Genomic DNA, 21,670 nt, shown 5'->3' on the forward strand with positions numbered 1-21,670 from the left:
CTGACACTTTAGTCTCAAGAAGGGGTTGTCCTTGTGCGGATTATAGACTTCTCGAGTGTGTGTCCATGCATAGCAAAGCTAGCATTTTCCTATATATTGCTAGATGCAGGTAGCTTCGACCTGAGTCAGTTTACTTGAGAGGAATATTTGGATCCGCAGTGATCCTAAGCCTTGCATGATACTTTTATGGTAAAGACTTAGCATGAACTTACTTATATTATACAAACTCTATGTTGGGTTATCTTTTGAGAAACCCATGCCTACCATCGTAGTTGTACCTTTAGACATGGATGGTATGTTGTACTACGATGAGTAGCACTAAAGGTCGAGAAAACCTCAAAACGTGCAACAAGCACATTTGTTGAAACACGCCAAATGGTAATGATATGCCTTCACAGGCAAGATGCTTGAGTGGGTCTATAGGACCAGAGCATGTAGAATAAGGCAACAGTTAAGTGACTCCTATCGCGCCCATTCGCCTCTTGCGGTTCATCAAGAGAGATGATGGATGGTACAAAAACTCTGGTGGATAGGTTGTTAACAATCACTCCACAAGCAAATGACTCGACTTCCCCAGTCATCAGAGTTAGGAAAAATGGACTACCGAAAATTATCCTAGGTAGTAGCTCTCATAGACTTCTGCAGAAGTAGAATGCATCTGTGGCCATGAAATCCTTTGAGAAATTATCTCTTGGTCACTGGTCGTCCCCTTAGGAGCAGACCTAATCAGCTATCCGGGTTCTAAAAAATACATGGCATAATAAACCCCCGGATCAGTCTTGGTTGTTTCTATGTTTTACGTCTATGTGTACCTACAATCCAGCTAATATTGAAACTAAAGATATCATGTACACATTATTGAATGTTGTATACTTTTAAGTTTTATGAACTGCTTACTGTGTTGGCTCATATCTTGGGTTGGTTATATGCTAATTGCTCTCTACATGTGGAATCAATTCTACATAAAATACTTACATGCATAGTTAATTATTCTTGCTATAGTTATTAAATTCAACAGCTTATCATGCTTTAGTTTTTTGTTCCTTATTGTCTTATTTTGCGCACCTATCAGTTTTTCATGAAACTGACCAATTTTATGGGAACATGTGATGAGTAGGTTTTCTTCAAACAACCAATGAGGGGATGAGAGATAGCATGAGACTTCACTCTCTTGCTCACAGTTCTGTGCCCTGGTTATCTATTTTCGTTTAGAGTTTTGTATAAGGGGAAACCCTAACTTTTATACAACGGATAGTTTTCATAATGAATATTTTGGCTCACTGATTTTCTTGTAAAAATGTTTTTGATAATGATGGCTTGATGATGGATTTTTACGATAACGTGCCCAAAGTTGTCAACTTGTTTTGCTTTTAAAAAAAAATGTTTTTGCTGTTAAAAACTCTAAAAAATGAAATGTTTTCTAAGTACATTTAAAGGTTTACAAGTTTAAATTTTTGAGGTTTTACATCTTTAATTTGCAAACCACTTTCTTGGCATCGCCTGAGACAAAATGTTCCGATTGGACCATATATATTATCTCATCAATGTCACCATTAAGGAATGAGTCTTTACATCCATCTGATGCAGCTCCAAATCATAATGAGCCACAAGTGTCATCATAATCCTAAAAGAATCTTTCATAAAAACTGAAGAGAAAGTCTTTATATAGTCAATATCTTGCCTTTGAGTAAATCCTTTTGCAACAAGATAAGTCTTATATCTTTTTATATTACCCTTTGAATCCTCTTTTGGTTTTAAATATTCATTTACAACCAATGAGTTTCACGCCTTCAGGTAATGGGACAAGATCCTACACATCATTGTTTCTCATGAATTTAATCTTCTCATGCATTGCATCAATCCACTTTTGAGAGTTAGAACTTTGTGTGCCTTGATGGAAGTTGATTGGATCATCTTCCCTTAGACTAGTATCACCATCATGTTCTTGTAGAAAGACTATAATCATCTAAAATTGTCCTTCTTCTCTCTCTAATAGATTTCTATAATAGAACTTGTTCTTGACCTATTTCTTGAGGTTGTTGAGTTTGTATTCCAGGAATAAAAGCTCAACTTTTTATAGGAAAATCTAAAGCATTGCCTTGATCTGTATTTGTGGGAACAATGTCATAAATAAAAATTTGATCATTATCAACCACAATTGTAGGAAGAGAAAATGACTCTTTTTCAAAAATAATGTATTTTACTGTATTTCTTCCCCTAAACTCAACACCCTCAAAGAAACAAGTGTTTTCCATTTCAAAAAAGGACTTATTCATAGGGTCATAAAAGTTATAGCCCCTGGATTTTTCGAAATACTCAATAAAATAACATCTAACCATTCTGGAATCTAGTTTCTTTTTATGTAACCTGTAGGGCCTAGACTCAGCTAGACATCCCGAGATATAAAAATGCTTTATACTAAGCTTTTTGCTTGTCCATAATTCATATGGAGTTTTGGTTACTATTTTAGATGGTATAATTTTCAATACATAAGTTGCAGTCTTTAATTCTTCTTCTCAAAGGGACTCTGGTAAGGTAGAATGAAAAATCATACTTTTTACCATATCTTTAAGGGTCTAGTTTCATCTCTTAGCGACATCATTCATGCTAGAAGTGCCTAGCATGGTATACTGAGGGACGATCTCATATTCCTCTCAAAATTTAGTAAAGGGTCATAGACGTTGTTCACCTAATCTATCATATCTACCATAGTACTCACCACCACGGTCAGATCTGATGACCTTAATTCTTTTGTCAAGTTGATTTTCAACTTCAGCCTTAAAATATTTGAACATATCCAGGGACTGAGACTTTTCATGAATTAAATATAGGTACCCATAATGAGAATAATCGTCTATAAACATAATAAAATATTGTTGACCATTCCAGGAACCCATAGAAAAGGACTCACAAATATCTGTATGAATTAGTTCTAAGACGTTTGTTCTCCTTTCGGCACCCAATTTTCTTATGTTTGTTTGTTTCTTTTTTATATATTCAATGCAAACTTAAAAGTTGATAAAATCAAGGGAATCAAGAATCTCACTCGACACAAGCCTTTTAATTATGTTTTTAGAAATATGACCTAAGCACATGTGCCATAATATAGCAAAATTCTCATTTGTTAATTTTATTTTGTACTACAAGAATTTAAATGCATGGTTTCATTATATGAGGCAACAATATTAAGCAAATAAAGTTTATCAATTGTAGATAAAAAATCGATCCCAATAAGATTTGAATCAAGAAATAATTTAAATTTATTATTTTTAAATAAACAAGAATAACCATAGTTGTTTAAAGTGAAAATAGAAACCAAATTCTACCTAAAAGACGTCACAATAAATGTTTCTTTCAAATCCAAATAATTCTTAGTCTTTAAAAGTAACCTAAATGTTCCTATTGCCTCAACTTAAATTGATTTGTTATCACCTACATAGATGAATCTTTCAACATCAATTGGTGATCGACAACTTAGGCAACCCTACACAGACACACTTATATGAGTGGTAGCACCAGAATCCATCCACCAAATATGTTGAGGTACATAAGTTAAATTAACCTAAGAATAAACCAAAGTAAGGAATGCACATTTCTTCTTACGCCAAGCATGATACTTGGCACAATCCTTCTTCATGTGACCCTTCCCTTTGCAAAAGAAACAACTAGAATTTGGCTCCTAATGTCTTTTTGTTTCTTCTACGATTGAGGGTCCAATGCAGCTTTCTTAGTTCTTTTCTTTTTCTTAAACTTGTCCTTAGAGGCTACTGCCAAATGAGCACTTTCTGTCTTCTCTTGCTTTATCCTTTCCTCATCTTGCACACAGTGTGAAATGAGTTCATTAAGAGTTTATTTATCCTTTTGGCAGTTATAATTGACTTTAAACTAGTTGTATTGTGCATGAAGGGATATCAAAACTAAGTGCACGAGTAAGTCCTCAGCCAACTCTAACTTTAGTGCCTTTAGTTTTGAAGCAAGATGAGACATTTTCATAATGTACTTTATAATGTTTCCTTTACCTTTATACCTCATAGAAACAATACTCGAAAGGAGAGTGCTTGTCTTAGCCTTTTCGTTTTTAGCAAAACGGTTTTCTATTTCTTCAAAGAACCTCTTAACATTTACCTTTTCAGACATGGTACCCCTGAAGGATTCAGAAATTGCACGTTTCGTGATCATGAGACTCATGTGATTAGATCTATCCAATCGCTTGGAGTTTCTTTTATCTTTAGCAAAACTCCTATCCGTATGAGCAGGCGGTTGATCTTCTCGCAGTGCAAGATTTAAATTCATGCATCGAAGAACAATCATAACATTCTCTTTTTAGTTTTTGAAATTAGAACCACTAAAAACATGGATGAAATTAATGCTTGCAGATATCATAGAAACAGAAGTATTAACTGAATTAGGAACAAAATAAGCTCACAATTAACATATATTTTCACATGCATTAACAAAAATAACATATTTAAACTGTGGTGAACCCCATCACATGATACCCAGAACAACATTGACATTTAGTTTTTAGACAGAAATGTTAACTTGTAAGTGGTACTCTCAAAACAATAATCAAACATAGACAACTAGTCCTGTCAAACAATGAGTCTTTCTTTGAATCGACTCGTTATTCACATGAAAAACTATACAATTATCTCATATTTTATTACTAAAAATATATATTTGGGTTTAGCCAAATATTAATCTCCCTTTGAACCGCTCATTATTTGCATGAACTACAAACATATAAACATCACAATATTCCAAAATAAGCTAATCTACATAATAGAGGTTACTTTGGCAATATATTGATACAATTAATTCAATTTAGAATATCAAGCCCTTAATCAAAAGAATACCAATGTTCAAATACGTTAAGCTATGCATATGAATATAAAGAAAACACAATTATAATATGCATAAGGCCTGAAAGATAACTGAAAATAGCCCACCAAAATAACCCATAAAGCACACCAAATAGCCTTTGAAAATAATAAAATTCTTATAAATTTTTTTATTACTTCAAGGCTTGTGCATGGGTTCGGCCAATCGGATCTGGCTGAACCAACTTGCGAGTCAAAGTTGGTCAGACCCAAATTGGGTCATACCCAGCAATCTACAACCGAGTGCGAGCTCAAGCAGTGGGTCGGGTCTAACCAAGCCCGACCAGCGCTAAGGCATGGCCTTACTCGGTTCAGTCCCCATAATCAAATCTGATTGAACTGGGTCGCAACCCCCCCCCCCCCCCTCCCCAAGAATATAACTCAAGCTGGCCTGACTCCGGACTGAGTGCTGAACCTGGTTCAGGTTACTCATGAGGCCTATACCCAAAGAAGCACAAGACTGAACCGGTCTTGTGCAAAGAGGCCAAACCAGCATGTGACAAATGGCCTGAACGACCTGTCTCGATTGAGCATACTAAAGAAAGCGCTGGATCGGCCCAGATCCAATGGCCGAACTGCTCTGGCTTGGCCGAATGGGCACCAAATCGACCCTGGATCGATGGTCGAACTGTCGGAGCACAGATGGCCAAACCGGCCCAGCCAACAATTGAACCGCCCGACCCAAATGAATCGGCTAATGGGCGCTGAATCGATTTGGATCTTTGTATCAGCTCAAACCCGAGTCAGCCCTGTGCAACGCTGAACCGGTGAAGACTGCAATTTGTTCGGTCGTTGGATCGGTTTGGAAGCCGAACCGACCCGACTGCCATGGTCGGAACAAAGGTGATCAAAGGTTGTCGCCGGCCTTGAGGAACTCAGCGATTGTGGCTGGGGTGAGATGGATGCCCCACACACCATCGCCGATCATGATCGACCCTAAAAAGTCATCGACGGTGGCATGGGGCGAGCCGTATGCCCTAGGTCACCATCGGTCATCGACTGGTCGATCGAGTCTCGATCGATATGGCAAAAAGAATGTGACATGCTGCATTGGCTGGCGATCCGAACGACGCCCCATCTCCCTACGACCGACGATCCAAAAAGAATTGGAAACCCCCTTTCATCCAGCCATCAGAAACGCACTTGCCCGCCGTCTAACAACAAAAGAAGAGAGGGCGCCCTACCTCTGTTCGTCGGTCTAAAAAATAGGGATCCCTCTGTCGCACGTCATCTGGCCAACCCAAAAGGAAAACAAGGAAGGGCCAAACGGCCCTTCAGTTCGATCAACAAGAGAAGGGAACGACCTTACGACCCTGCCCGACAACAACCTCAACAGGGGTAATCCCCTTTCATCCAGCTGGCGGTGATCCGGCACATACAAGAGAAAGGGTTGATTGGCCCTCTCGTTCATCTGCAGAACCCTAAGGGGAGGGCCGATCAACCCTTCTTGGATTCAGGCAAAACCAAATGACATAAGAAAAGATCAATTGGCCCTTTTACTTTCATACCCCAAATTTGATCATGATGGATCGTTGCCGCCAACGAGAACAAAAAATATATATAAATCAAATATTTTAATGATTCATCAGGAACATGTTGCTCTGATAACAATTGTTAGATTTAGAATCTACCGAAAAACTAAAAGGATCGTCAAACATGTTTGTGCTAAATTGTTGAAAGCAAAATATAAACCAAATCTCAATGCGAAAGCGTACCTAAATTCATTGGTGCTCTGGTAGATCTTTGACGGGTATGATCTTTCAGAACCTGTATATGTGATCCTTTTCTTTTCTCTAAATCTTATAAGAGAAACTAATTTCTCTTGTTATAGATAGGGAGCCTTAAGAGAAGGCCACTATATAAAGTTTGGGGATCATAACCTAATTGTAATCACTTGAGAGTCTATTTTCAATTCAGCCCATCATAAAATTGAAAATTGACAGAAAAAAACATAAGAGGTCTCTTTACATCATCACACTACACCCATGTGAGATTTCATATGACCCAACCAAATTAGATCAGGTAAAGAGGGCCTAAATCATAAACTACATATAATATGTGAATGTAAGCCCACACTATGCATATTTAAGCAAAATATAAATGCTGCTATCACCTTCCTTTCTTTAAGAAGAGATTATCTTGTTATCTTATATAAAAGATGAGTTTGTAAACCAGAATACAGAATACAGAGCTACTAAAATTCGCTATAAACCATCTATATAGCTAGTGAATACCTAGGCTTCTCTTTTCCATATGTGCTTATTCTCTAGTTTTATTTAGCAATTAATTTATATTGACACTTCCCAACAATACCATTAAAGTGCCGGTCCCCCACACAAGCAGGTAGAAAGTACCAAATTTACAAAATTTGTGGATTCTACAGTTCCTTCCCCAACCACCTTAGACTGCTCGTTCTCAAACAACGCATTTACTTTCACTAAATATACATGTGCAAAATACTTGGGTCAAGTCTGGTCAGGTTGGATATATGAAAAAAAAATCATAACTCGAACCCAACTCACGTATTACTTGGGTCAGGTTTCGAATAATGTTCAGGTCGACACTTTTTGGGCTCATGTCTGAGAATTCGAGTCTGGGTTGAGACGGGTACCTGGTACGACCTTATTACCCATGGACAACTCCAGTCTGGTTATATTGAGTACGTGAAATCGGATCCAAAAGTCACATCACGTAAACCCAAACCCGATCGATTACTACATTCGAGAAAAACTTATGAAATTCGGATCAGGGGTTGAAACGAAATCCGATCCATTATCCACTATCCGGTCGGGAACCATGCTGGACCCACACATGAGGTCCAATTTGCCCTCACGTAGGTCGCCTCACGACGAACAGAATATTGAGGGTGTTTTCGTAATTTATCGAACCGTATAAAATAGAAGGGTTTTTCCTTCGCTAATTCCCTCCTAAAGCCCTAGAATTTCTTCTCCAATAAAACCCTAGAAATTCGTCTCTCGAGCTCCAGATCCTCCATCAATGGCGGTTCCCGCGGTGTCAGTGGAAAAGATGAAGGAATTCCTGAATTCCCAGATCCATGACGAAGAGAAATATGCGTTGAATATGGTTGGTTCCTCTTCCCCGCTTTGTTTTTTTCTTTCCGTCCTTTTCTTTGATTCGGAGACATCGCGATATGATCTCAGTTTTTCCTTTGCCGTTTTTTCTCACCCGGTTTGAGTTCTTCTCGTTTCTCTAACTTATCCGCGTGATTTTGATCGGTATCGATCAAAAGTGGATCTCAGGATCGCATTTAGGAATTATAAATCTCATGCAGTCGGAGCTTTCACTTTTGGGTTATTGATTTCAGGCTTCAGAATGAGTAGATCGTAGAATTGCTTGTTTTCTATGATCACCCAATTGCGGATTCAATAGAGTGGACGATGCCCGTATTATTTCAGGCATCCGGTTATCAATTTATTGTGGTTCGAAGAAGATGGTTTTTATCCTTTAGATTGGTATGGATTTGGGGCTATTGTTATATTGGTTATCGTTTGTTCAGGATCACGTTCGAGCTTGTGACTGAGCCAATTTCTTGTGAAACTATAGTCTCTTCCTTAACTCAATACAAATGTAGCATGCCTATGAAATGGTTCTGCCTTCAATTGCATGTTCTGCATTCTCTAATTGCACAATATTTAATTCAAAAAAGGAAGTTTAGAGTGTTGGATCCAGTAGGATCCAGAGTTCTCCTGTGGCCATAGGGTCTCACGCATGAATTAGTATGGGTGGTTATAACTCCACATTCATTGGTCAGTTAAAGAATGTGGAGGGCCCATAACTCGGTGTTTGTTATGCTGGGAAGGTAATGACTACTCCAAGGGAGGCTATAAGAACCCAGCACTTGCGCACAAGATAAGCGAGAAAACCCATGTGTGTTATCTCCCTTGACGCAGGCCGTTTACCGAAACTCTTGCATCCTCTTCCCTGTTCCTCTTTCTTTGCGCACAACTCGATTCAGATCCTTCAGTGTATCAGTGCCAGTATGTAGTGTGCACAATCGTTATATGGGTGTCGTTTGAACTCCCCTTGCCAAAAAACTAGGAACAGCCAGGAGGCGATGCAGCCCGAGGGTATCAGTTGTAGAAGAGGGAAAGCCCTGCGTTAGTGTTGGGGTTACTCCGGAGCCAGGGTCTCCGTCAAGTGGTCGCCTCTGTCAGCCACAAAGGAGACCCCTGGACTCAGAGTCAAACGAGACCCCATGTCAGGCATCAATGCCTGCGTCGGGTGGTCATGCCAGTGTTAAAAAAAAAGAAGCGAAGAAAAAAAAGGGGGGTCGAAAGAGAACCCTCCTTTACCGATTTGTCGGTGGAGCAGGTGGCGAACTACCCGAGCCAGGTGGGCAGCCAGGCCTTCGACCGACAGAAGAAACACCAGAAGAAGGATCGAAGCTACCTCCTTCGGCCTGAGGACCCGCCGAAGCCCGTCAGAATACTCTCCCTGGAGGTCGCCAAGATCATGTCCAGGCTATGTCACACGGGTGCGGGTGCGGGTGCGACACGGGTCACAATTTTAAAATTTTTGGAAACGGGGACTCGGCAAAATATATATATATATATATATATATATATAATTTTATTTTATTTTTAAAATGCCACAACACAGTCTGTGTGACTGTGCACAGTCCACAGCACTGTGACTGTGCACAGTCACAGACTGTGACTGTGCACAGTCCACAGCACTCTGACTGTGCACAGTCACACAGTCACAGACTGTGCACAGTCTGTGTGCACACTACACAGACTGTGCACAGTCACAGACAGTCTGTGACTGCAGCACTGTCACAACACTGTGCCTTTTTATATATATATATTTTTAAATAAAAAATATAAAAAATTGGTTTTTTAGGGACATTTTTGGACTCGGTCAAAGTTGACCGAGTCCAAAATGTGGACGGACTCAGCCTGGACTCGTTGACTGAGTCCGACTCGGCATTGACCGAGTCCGGGCCGAGTCCGAAGCCGCACCCGAGTCCGCACCCGTGTCGGGGCGTGTCGACTCGGGTGCGGCACCTCCTTAGCCGAGTCCGTGTGACATAGTGTCCAGGATTTTCTACCTCCATCGACCTTCAAAATGTAGGAATGAATCTGGGTACCCTTCGAAACTGCCCCAACTCTCGCGCAGAACGAGAGGACGAGCGAGAGGGTGAAGTCGTTCAGAGGTTCGCAACCGTCCAACAACTGTGCGAAGACCAGGAGGCACCTATGTGGGTGTTGGCCCAAAGAGAGCTCCCGGATGAGGGAGTTCCATAAGGGGAGACACCGACGGTGGCGAAGTCTGGCAAAGATGAGAGCATAGTTATCGACATCCACCCCGAAGAGAAGGGCGACAACTGAGCGAGGATCTCCGATGGAAGCAGGAGCTAGCCTGTCGGAGGTGTCTCGTCGACTGAAGACTCTGCAGAGGAAGCGCCACCCATCGCAGTGGCATTGAGCACGAGGTCCTCGTGCCTCCAGTCGGAGACCATGCAGTTCCCCGGTGTCACCTCGCTCATCTCCCGAGATGAGTTCTTCCTCCTCGGCCTCTCCCGCACTGAGAAGCTCAAGAGCCTCAGCCGGATTGATGATGTTGCCTTTCGGCTCAGCCAGAGATGTGCCGAGCCCAGCCTTCTCGGGTTCGAGCATGTTTACACCGATCTGGCACGTGATGTCATCGGGATCAGAGGATTAGGGGTTCCTAGCCAGGGAGGTCGACGAGAGGATGAGGGTGATGGAGACGTTCAACGTTTCGCTCATGGTCGATCTCTTCGTCAAGACAGAGTCACTCAAGGAGATTGAAGTGTCAGAGAGGAGGATGCAACCGTGAAAGGGGAACCTGACAGAGATCGCCAGTGTGCTGAGAGGCGGAGATCGCTAACCCCCACAAGGCAAGGATCTCCACAGGACGTCGGAAGTCTAAATTGGGGTTTCTTCTTTGGGTGAAGACCGACCTGTTTTGCGTCTTCTTGCCAGATAAAGATGGATTTCACAGGGCGAGCGTTGCCTGGTTCTTGTTGGGCAGGGGAGGAAGGGCAGCCTCCTCGACCTGTAGATGGGCATGATTTCGGAGACCCATGACGAAAAGGGGGAAGATCGTGTTCAGGAGGATCTCGATAATTCAGCGAGTCGGCAGGTGATGTTCACGAAGAGGAGGAACGACTTGCTGATGAAGGCAAAGGAGTTGGCGATCCTATGCGACGCTGATGTCGGCCTCATCATCTACTCCGTCACAGAGGCAGCTCACCAAGATTGAGGCAGTCGTGAAGCCTGACGCCTCCTTGCTGCCGGTGTCAGGGACAACGAACCTTCTGGAGGAGATGATGGAGATCTCGCCGGCGGTTGCACCAAAAACCACAGTGGGCGGCCACGAAGGAAGTGGGGCAGCAACTGCCCACTACCGCTTCCCTTTGGTAAAAAAGGTAACCCTAATCGAGGGCCCCTTTTACGGGTGAAAGGTAAGAAAAAAAACAAGAGAGAGAGGAAATGAAAATTAGATTCAAAACGAAGAGATACATAAGAAGGTAGGCGTTGCATCCATTGAAAATAAGATGAGAGAGAATCGTTTACAGTGGTTTAGACATATTCGGCGAAGGCCTAATGATGCTCTAGTTAGAAGGATGGAGAAATGGGAAAATATATTTGTTAAAAGAGGTCGGGGTAGGCCTAAGAAGACTTGGATGGAGATGATAGGAAAGGATATGAATGCTTTGAACCTCACTGAGGACATGGCATTGGATAGAAATGATTAAAGGAGAAGGATTCATGTGGAAGACCCAGAATGATTTTCTTTTTTGGTTCATATCGCCGACCCCAATTGTTTTGGGATGAAGGCGTAGTTGTTGTTGTTGTTGTAGAGGAAAGAAAACAAAAAAAAATAGAGATAAAAAAAGGGGAAGAAGAAGGGTTGAGAAGTTTTTTTTTACTTTTAAGGTAAAATTATTCAAATGCCCTTCTCATTTTTTTTTAAATTTCTCTCTAATGGCTTAATTATTACCTGCCCTATTTGGTAATTTTATTCAATTATCATATTACCTTTAAGGTTTTACGAAAATTCCTCTCTATTAAACTTGAATTCAAAATTTACCTCTGTCTTTTTTGGTAATATCCTTCTATTGAGTAAGATTATAGAGTTGCCCCTATTACTTCAGGTTAATTACTCATGTGCCCCTATATTTTTTGAATTGTGACCCTATTATTTTGCTAAATTTCAGGAAAGGTCCTGTCCTCTGGTAAATAACCGAGACAGTGTTGCAAGTTCTGTTTTTATAAACAGGTTTCAATTTATTGTGTTATTCTAGAACAGTCTTTTAACTTTTCAAACTTTGCAGAAAAGTTATTTTAAGTTGTTGAAAACCTCACAATGTTTTATTTTGGCAAGACATGTTTTGGATCTAATTATGATCCGAATTGAGAGTAAGTTTAGATCCAGATTAGCTTGATGGGATCCAAAAATTATTCATTGCTATAATTGCTCTATATGTGTAGGTGTGCCTTCAATCGTACCTCTTTGCATTTTTTTTATTGTATGGATCTAGTTTTTCATCCAGTTTTATGATGGATTCAAATAGTAGCATGCTAGGTACTTTCTGGATCTAAGGGAGAATAATCCTTTGCTTTTGCGGTGTGGATGCTGTCTTGATCCGTTATGGATTTATATTGATCCAATTTTTATGATGGGTCAACTTGTATTAGAATAGGACCCATTGGAACTGTTGTTTGGGTCAATATTGGATCTGATTGGTATTGAATCAAATGTTTCGGACCTAGTAAGGTGACATAGACCTAGTTTGATCCAATAAAGCGATATTGGGTGTGGTTGAATATGCATGGATCTAGATAGTTTAAATTGATTGGGTATAAATCCAGTTGAGTTAGTTTTGGATCCAGAAAATGTTATTGGATCTTGTTGAACTTGAACGGATCTAGTGTTGTGTCCGAATACCTGGATATGGGATATGAATTTAGTTTTGATCCAGTTTTGTGATGGATCCAGATAATTTTAAATTACCCTATATGGGATATGGATCTAGAGTTGATCCAAGATTTATGATTGGATCTGGATAAATATAATGCCTGGATATGGGATATGAATCCGGATTTGATCCAGAAACAAATATATATATGTATATGTATATATTGTCAGATATATTGTATGGATCTAAATTTGATTCAAGTTTTATATTGAATCTGAATAGTATTAGGCCAAATATTTGGACCTAATAATGACATATTTTGTGTGGGTTTTTGTTTGACCCGTATAGATCAAGAGAAGTAGAATGCTGGATGTGTAATGCGGATCTATTTGCATTTGAAACATATGGTTATGGATATAGATTTGGATTATGTTCAAATCCTGTATGATCCATGGTTTTATTTAAGCTTGTATGTTGATCCATTTTAATATGGATCGTGTTGGACTTCATAGATAACATCTCAAGTCGGATTTGGATATGGACTCCTACAAATCCAATATATATATATATATATATATATATATATATATATATATATATATATATATATATATATTAGTGGATCTTGTAATGGATTTGAACTTAAATGTTCAAGCTTGTGGCGTTGGAATTGGCTTATCATGTTTGGCATATCCAAATGATAATTAGATAACTCCCATTGGATATGGATCTGGTGCATATCTAAATTGAATTTTGATATAGAGATTTGTGCTTTACTTCATTATGAAAATTCAACCTAGTCTGTGAATATCCTCGTGATGATGATATATCATGAAGAAAAAGTTCAGCTAATGTATGTAAAACTTTATGATGTCATGGCTTAATGCAAATATTACTTAAATGCAATGCAATAGTGGGAGCTGAATTATAATTTTACACGTGCATGCGAGAATATTTATTTGTATATGATAATAAATAATCATTATAAATAATGCTCCTTATGGTATGCTTGTATAAATGCATGAAGAGATACTTTGTTTTCGTGCTTTAGAAAATTATACATGAAATGCTAAATGATGTTGGTCAGTCACATTTATGACTATTTGGATATGGATATACTGATCTAAAATGATCAGGTGGTGATCAACATATTATAATTCACGTGGAAAGTGGGAGTATAAACTATGGTGAAAGTTTTGAAAAGTGGGAGTATTTGTTATGTTTTGGCACAATTCATGGATTTATGAATTAATAAATTCTATAGTATTCTACTAGTGTGCATGATTATGGTATGGTCATGGAAGAGCCACAATAACTCCATGACTACGTGAGACCCACATTATAATGTATTCACTTTTTTTTCTTCTTTAGATCTATGGACTTCCTGACTTAGTATGCAGTGAATGGTGAATACTTGAAATAAATTGTTACACATTAAAAGTTATAATAAAATTTATGACATGATGGAAAAATAGGAAATGATATGAATGCTTTGAACCTCACCGAGGACATGGCATTGGATAGAAATGATTGGAGGAGAAGGATTCATGTGGAAGACCCAGAATGATTTTCTTTTTTGGTTCATATCACCGACCCCAATTGTTTTGGGATGAAGGCGTAGTTGTTGTTGTTGATGGAAAAATAACCTAGTTTGTTAATAGCCTCATGATAGAGATATATCGTGAAGGATAAATCCAATTAACATATGTAAAACCTCATGTTGTCATATAGTTATGAGTGCAATACATAATGCACCGGTCATGATACAATGTAGGTGTTCGTCTCGTATGACCAAGTGGGAGATGTTGAATCCAAAAATTGAATTCAGTATGAGAACTGGATCCAGTTCTCCTGTAGCCATAGGGTCTCACGCATGAATTAAGTAGGCTTAATTAGTGGGTTATGGGTAGTTACAATTCCACATTCATTGGTCAGTTGCAGAATGTGGAGGACCCATAACTCGGTGTTTGTTATGCTGGGAAGGTAACAGCTACTCCAAGGGAGGCTGTAAGAGCCCAACACTTGTGCACAAGATAAGCGAGAAAATCCATGTGCGTTATCCCCCTTGACGCAGGCCGTTTACGAGAACTCTTTCGTTCTCTTCACTGTTTCTCTTTTTTTGCGCACACCTCGATTCAGATCCTTCATAGAGTAAGTGCATGTTATCAAATCCGTTGTGTTATTCTCAAGCCTTTATGGTCTTTGTGTATTGCATATTGTGTTGGTTGTAACTAGAGTTACCGAAAGCGCCTAGGTAAAAGGGGAAGCGCGCTTCCAAAGCGTGAGGGGGAAGCATCCCTCTTTTTTGGGAAGCGCGCTTCCCCCTCGCTTCCCCATTTTTTTCATTTTTTTCGCTTCCCCCTCGCTTCCGGTTCGCTTCCTAGGTCGCTTCCGAGACGGTTTGAAATTTTCTTCTAAGTGGTCCCACGCTTCCCCGCTTCTTAAATTTTTGAAAGTGCCTCGCTTCCCGCTCCCGCTTCCTCGACTGGTAACTCTGGTTGTAACACTCTCGCACCTTGTATGGCTTTGTGTTTTGTGCTAGACTGGTAATGGTGATTTAGAACTGTATTGCAATTTGCAACTTCTAATCAAGCTGCTGATCGGGTTCAAGCATTCCTTTCTAAGATATAAAATTAATTGCATATTTAAGGGTTTCTCCTGTTACACACACACACACATCCTCTTTGGTTTGGAGCTAGGGCGTGTTTCTTGTGGCGTCAATGTCATTGCTTGCTAGGAGGGTGAAGGTAACTTTGGATCGGAATAACTGTTGGAGTCGGGCTAATAGTTGTCCTGAATGAGATTGCTCCTCAATAGACATGTTGAACGGTTTTCTGCATTGGATTGGACAGTTTACCTTCTTTAATTTGATGCATGCTTTTACTGTATGCATAGTGACAAAAGTTAAAAACGGCAAAATATTGGCAGCCAAAAACCCGCAAAATTTTGATTTTTTTGAAATTCTTGTGTTTTTTTCTGCAAAATCTTGGCACTAAAAAATAAATTAAAAATAAAAAAATAGATTTTTATAAGGAAACATACATAAAAATATTTAAAAATAAAAACCACATGGTTTTTTCACGATAAATAGCTAATGAAAACATAAATATCGTGTTTAAAACATGATATTTATGTTTTTGATGAAAAACTCGTGAGAAATTGAAAATGAAATTACTGTTTTTAACTTTCAAGTAATTTCTTGCGATATTTTCGCGAGAATTGTCACTATGACTGTATGCCACTAAACAGATTGAGAACTGTGTGAAACCTTGTTTACTTGGCTGCTCTATATTTGCTACCACCTTCAAAATCTGTTTGTCTTAAATTATTTGATTCTCTTGCTTCTTAGTTAACCTGTGTTATTCGTCTCCTGGGTTGGAGATGTTGGAATGGATTTTGAGTTGACCATTCCTTATCACATTGGGGCTGATGCCTTGACCTAGGGGAAACAGTTATGACTGAGGTGCACTAGCTGGCTATTGGCTTGTCTCTTATTTCTTACTAGAAAATGGTCCATCCTCGCGATCAGGCTTATGCACACACATAAAAAATGAGAAATAAACACACGCAGTGATCAGATATGATGAGTAAAGCTAAATCTATTACTCTCTCTCCATGGAATCACATTTAAGTAGCTTTTTTAATTTCTCTCTCCCATAGTATCCCATGTAAATAGCTCTCTCTCTCTAATGTCCTCATAGGATTTCTTTGTCTCTCTTTAACCTCTTCATAGAATCCCATTTAAGTAATTTTCCTAATTTCTCTCCCATAAGATCCCATGTACGTAAATAGCTCTCTCTCTCTCTCTCCCTTTAATGTCCTCATAGGATCTCTTTGTCTCTCTCTTTAACCTCTTCATAGAATCCCATTTTAGTAGCTTTCCTGATTTCTCTCTATAGGATCCCATGTAAATCTCTCTCTCTCTCTTCCTCATAGGATCCTCATTTAAGTAGTATTCCTAATTTCTCTTCCATAAGATCCCATGTAAGTGGCTTTGCTAGCTAATCTCTCACTCTCCATAGGATCTCATGTAACTTTCCTAATTTCTCTCTCTACTAAAATACATTTAAAGTTTAAGCCACAACCAACTTAGATAAGAACCGCAACACTCACCCTGTCCTTTATAAAATGTTGCCTCATGTGGGTAATACTATAAAAGCAAAAAGCAAAAACAAAAATTTAATAAATTGCATTCAATCCAAAACACTCTTTTTGTCATTTTTTAAATGTTATGATGCAACTAACTTTTGGCTCCCTAATGCCCCTCAGTGTTCCTTTACAGGTAGTATAGATATAGAAATGTGATAATAAAAACATTACATAAAGGAGATTTGGAGATTCTAAGTGTGGTTTCTGATCATTAATTTAGAGATAGAATGTTTAAGTTAATTAGGTGCTTAGCAATGGTGTCCTTTGATTTACCCTGGTGAATTAGGCCTGAATAAGACTGGAAATGGGAATGTTTTGATTTTTACATCTCTTATATGGGCTTCATCATTAGATCAAAGCTGGTCTGGCACCTTTCCAAAATTTTGGGGATCATTAGAGGAAAGACGTTACATGTCTATTTGGCAGAAGTCCTTTTAGCATTTATCTTGAAAGCACAGCTGAAAGGATTCTGCAATCTGGAGTAAAATTTTAGCTTGATTGTTTCCCATTCAATTATTGTCTATGTTCTGGTCAGCAAGTTATCCACATATACGTAGTTTACTAAATCTGCCATTTGAAATTTTCTCAATAAAAGGAAGACTCAGTATATGCAGTTGGGTGTTGAATTCATAACTTTGCAAAGAATTTGGATGAAGAGAATTTGATCTCTCAAACTTAGAGCCCATATCCGCAGTGCCCTTTCAAGTTTCAACACATTCATAATTTTGAATAGGCAAAACCATGTTTCTTTTCAACTAATATCCTGTTGAAGCATTAGATTAGCAGGAGATGTTGGTTGGATCTTACTGCTACCAATGTTCTTGTCATAGTTTGAAGTGATAAATGCTTATGACTGTTTGGATGGCATCAAACCAGGTTTGCAAACCTGATTTGGAGGCAAAACTGGGCTTTCAACCCCGTCTTTCTAGACTTGGATTTACACAATTATCTCTCCTTGCCAAGTGGTTTCTTTGTAGGATTAAGACTAATTTTGTCTTCTTTTTCAGAGGTTGTTACGTGCCATTGGATTGTTTGCTGGCTCCATATTCCTCATGCGCAACTTTGGCGATCTCATGGCTGTCTGAAGCTGGTTAATAAATTGTGGGTCTCTAATGTGCCACTCGGTACATGTTCCTTTTGATAATCACATCTGAACTTCCGAAAAGTTTTCTTAATCGTCTTGTGGACCATGTTTGGATTGAATAGTTGTAAAATGTAAGTGCATCTTATGGTGCATAACACAATACACACTGATACTCAGATAATTCACGGCTTTTCCCCCTTTTGTGGTGATATTGTTGATTCACTTTTATGTTTTTTTGGTAGAAAACTGAAGCGTTTTCTTTTTCTGTTTTTACATTCTTCATTCACATGCTGGCCCTTCCATACAGTGGTTGTTTGTCACTACATTAGAACGAGTTTTTCTGTTAAATGGTATTTGAAATGTTTGGAATCAACTCAACTGCTGAAATCTTGGATGCTGGAAAAACGTATTTTGATCGTCTTTCCTGCACTTTGTTCTACATACGGCTGTTTTTTGTGGGGACTGGTGAGGGGGATTTAGGTGGTCTGTCCAAGGGCAGTAAGAAACTAATAAATATGAAGGTAATTTTACGTGCAACCACCTAATTTATGACAAAATTATGTTTAATGGCCTAAGTTTTCAGCATATTGCTCATGACTGCTTTAGGCTACTTTTTTATCATTCCACTCCAGTTGATTTATTGAAATGATATTTCAATCATTTTTTTCAAATGTCTGTCACTTTTTCTAGTTGTATTATAGGTAAGACTAAATTAGTAACTTCAGCAAGTCCAACTGACTCCTTAAAATGACACTGTAGCCATTTTTGTTTAAATGATTGAACGTGACTTTTTGTGGATGTATTACAGGTGGTGATATGAGTAGGGATTACAAAGTGGACTGGGGAGGGTGCGGAGGACAAGGTCTTCATCCCCACCCGTCTCAAAATAGTGACCTCCATCCTCGGTTCATTCTCATGATGGGAGACTTTGGACCTCCCCCCCACCCCCACACACACCCCATCTCAAATTTACATCCCCATCCTCATTTTTGTTTCAGCATTTCACCAAAATTATAGTGTCTCTGAAAGAAGAGAAAGAGAGGCAGAGCTGCCGAGAGAGTTGAGTTGTCACGCGGAGCAGCACCAGAAGCCTTGAGATGAGGCCAAGGGGAGGAAGGATAACTGAAGAAAGCCAAAAATATCGTTTTTAAGCTTTAGGGTTAGAAATTTAGTGATAGGATTCAAGAAAGCCATATATATGAGTTATATGTAATTTTATTAATTAACTAAAGATATTTTAGTCATTTGTGTATGCTTGTATATAGAGAGAGGGGGGGAAGGAGTCCACTGTTATGTTGGACAAATGCGCACTGCTGATTGTGCACACATTATTTTTGCAAAAATGGCCTTTTAGCAGCTGTCTTGGACTGCTTTGGATGCGTCCAATGTTTGTTCAACGATTGGTCATCCATTGTTACGTCCAATCGTGTGTGTGTGTGCATATAGGACCATCTAACCAAAAGAAGATCCAAAATCTATGTTCGATGATAATCGACTGCCCGTTCTAGTTTTTCATCAACTGAACTTTACATATTAGATTTTTATCATTTATTTAGTGAGTGATATATTTTGGATTATGAATTTTTGATGTATTTTTTAAAGCACACATATTTTGGATTATGAATTTTTGATGTTTAGATGTATTTTTTATAGCACTAAAATCAACGCCCCACTATGCTTTGTATTGTAAAATTTTAAATGCATTGTGGGTGGTTGATTTTAGAGTTTCTAAAAGCATATCTATATGTTGTAAAGTCTTCACGTAAAGCATATTTCGTACTAAATAAATTATAATGAACAAATATATGAGCTCTGAGCGATAGATGCTCAAGCACTAATTGTAGTTGGTTGTAGATTGTGGACCTTCCTTTTGGTTAGACGTTCCCATTCCCTATATATACCAATTTTTTTTGCATAATTGCAAACAATAACAGCAACTAACAAGTAAAAATCCCTTAAAAATGAAAAGCCCCATTCACAAAAAACTGGAATTCTAAACATCGGTGAAAACCTAACTTGTACAAACCCCCATGAAAACCGAAGGGCATGTTCAGTTCATTCCAACAGAATCGCTTTCTCAGTCCCCTGAGAAAGCAATTCTAAAAGCCATGAAATCTAATGTTCTTCCGAACATGAGATTTCATTCATTGAGGATTTTGAATCATTCTGATTCGAAATAATCGGCGCTCGTGAGATTTCGATTCTCACGGGTTGCTTATGGGTCTGCAATGACTAGTAGAGGAAGATTTCACGACGGAGGGGGAACAATGCCAGGCGGCGGATCCGCCGATGGTCTTGGCGAGTAAGTTGTTGGTGGCGTGGCAGATCTCGAGGAAGCCCTGAACCACATGTTCTAGGAGCAGTTGAGCATGCCCTTAGTTTTATCGTGAGCCGCTGAACACGCCTAGGGTGACTTCATCGTCCCCCTCGCCTTATGGCCTCGCCCCGCGGTCTTCCCCTTCTCGGACCCTATCCCCCTCCCCTTCCACGTCTTCTTCTTCTTCCTCGATCCCTTGTTGTCTCTAAGATCGTTGAGGCTCAGCAGACTACCGCTATAGGCCCTGAACCAACCTCCGGAGAGTTTTGGGCTTCTGAGGATCGGCAGAGAGGGTGTGATTCTGTGGTTGGTCAATAGAGTGGTACCATTTTGCACCCTGAACTTTCAAAAAGAAGAGGAAGAAGGATTGAGCAGGAACCGCAATGTGGGTGATAGTCTCCGCCACATCTCTTTAGAGTTTCTTTTGGGAATTTGGGAGTTCTCAGAGAAAAAGCAAAATAAGGTTTCGTGAATGTGCTAGTGTTTAAGTTGAGCCACAGTCACAACTCACAAGTACCGGCATAAAGGATTTTAGGCGAGATTTTCAAAGCCCGATATAATGCCGAGAAAATGCGTGATATTTCAAAATGCCTCTTATTTTGAAATATAATATTTTATCACAATATTATCGGCTATTATCACGATAAAAAAAACTTTTTTGATCTTTTATATTATGTATATTTTATTCATTTATATATATTTTATGTAGATCATATAAATTTTTTTTTTGAGAAAAAACAAAATTCTTAAAGTATCAACGGATCAGTTGTTATTTGATATACGATCATGATGAAATTCTGATCAGTCAAAATTGGTAAAGGAAATTGAATCTGATTAATAAACATATTTGGATTCAGTTTAATTTTTTATTACTAAATTCAATGGATATATGAATCCAATTGTGTATATATAATCCATAATTCAATTTTTTAAAACATGAGAAGATGAATCCATGTCTCAATAACCGAACAAAAGAAAATGAATCTCATTTGTATGAATTTTTTTCCTCAACAACCACACATGAGAATCATTTTCCCATGAAACTCCAAATCAAATGATTTAGAATCTCATGAGATTCTAAATCACATTGTTATGGGAGCAGCCGAACATGCCCAAAGATTTAGGATTCTTTTTCAAGGATCAAACCCTCTTCCGCATCCCCTTTTGATTCTCATGGGGAGACTAAAGAAGGAGAAAGGGAGAGCTTTAGGATACATTTGAAAGTGGAAAAGGAGAGGGTATTGTGTGTTCTCCCCTGAAGATGCACAGTTTGCTACAGTGCGCGTTCGGGGGTCCGAATGAGCACGTGGGGCTCATATTCCTGTGTGTGTCGG

The 21,670-nt window shown here is 39.0% G+C and overlaps 1 protein-coding gene across 1 annotated transcript; it reads left to right on the top strand.

Annotated features, from left to right (window-relative positions):
- The first annotated feature begins 7,808 nt into the window (after window positions 1–7,808).
- On the top strand, window positions 7,809–18,228 carry LOC149837730 (mitochondrial import receptor subunit TOM5 homolog). Its single transcript, XM_090007479.1, has 2 exons — window positions 7,809–7,964; window positions 17,943–18,228. The coding sequence occupies exons 1-2, from the start codon at window positions 7,878–7,880 to the stop codon at window positions 18,018–18,020; spliced, it is 165 nt and encodes a 54-aa protein (XP_089863605.1). The 5' UTR covers window positions 7,809–7,877; the 3' UTR covers window positions 18,021–18,228.
- Window positions 18,229–21,670: the final 3,442 nt, after the last annotated feature.

The sequence above is a fragment of the Nuphar pumila genome, chromosome 5 (assembly GCF_984573655.1).
Source record: "Nuphar pumila chromosome 5, dmNupPumi1.hap1.1, whole genome shotgun sequence".
NCBI classification, from domain to species: domain Eukaryota; kingdom Viridiplantae; phylum Streptophyta; class Magnoliopsida; order Nymphaeales; family Nymphaeaceae; genus Nuphar; species Nuphar pumila.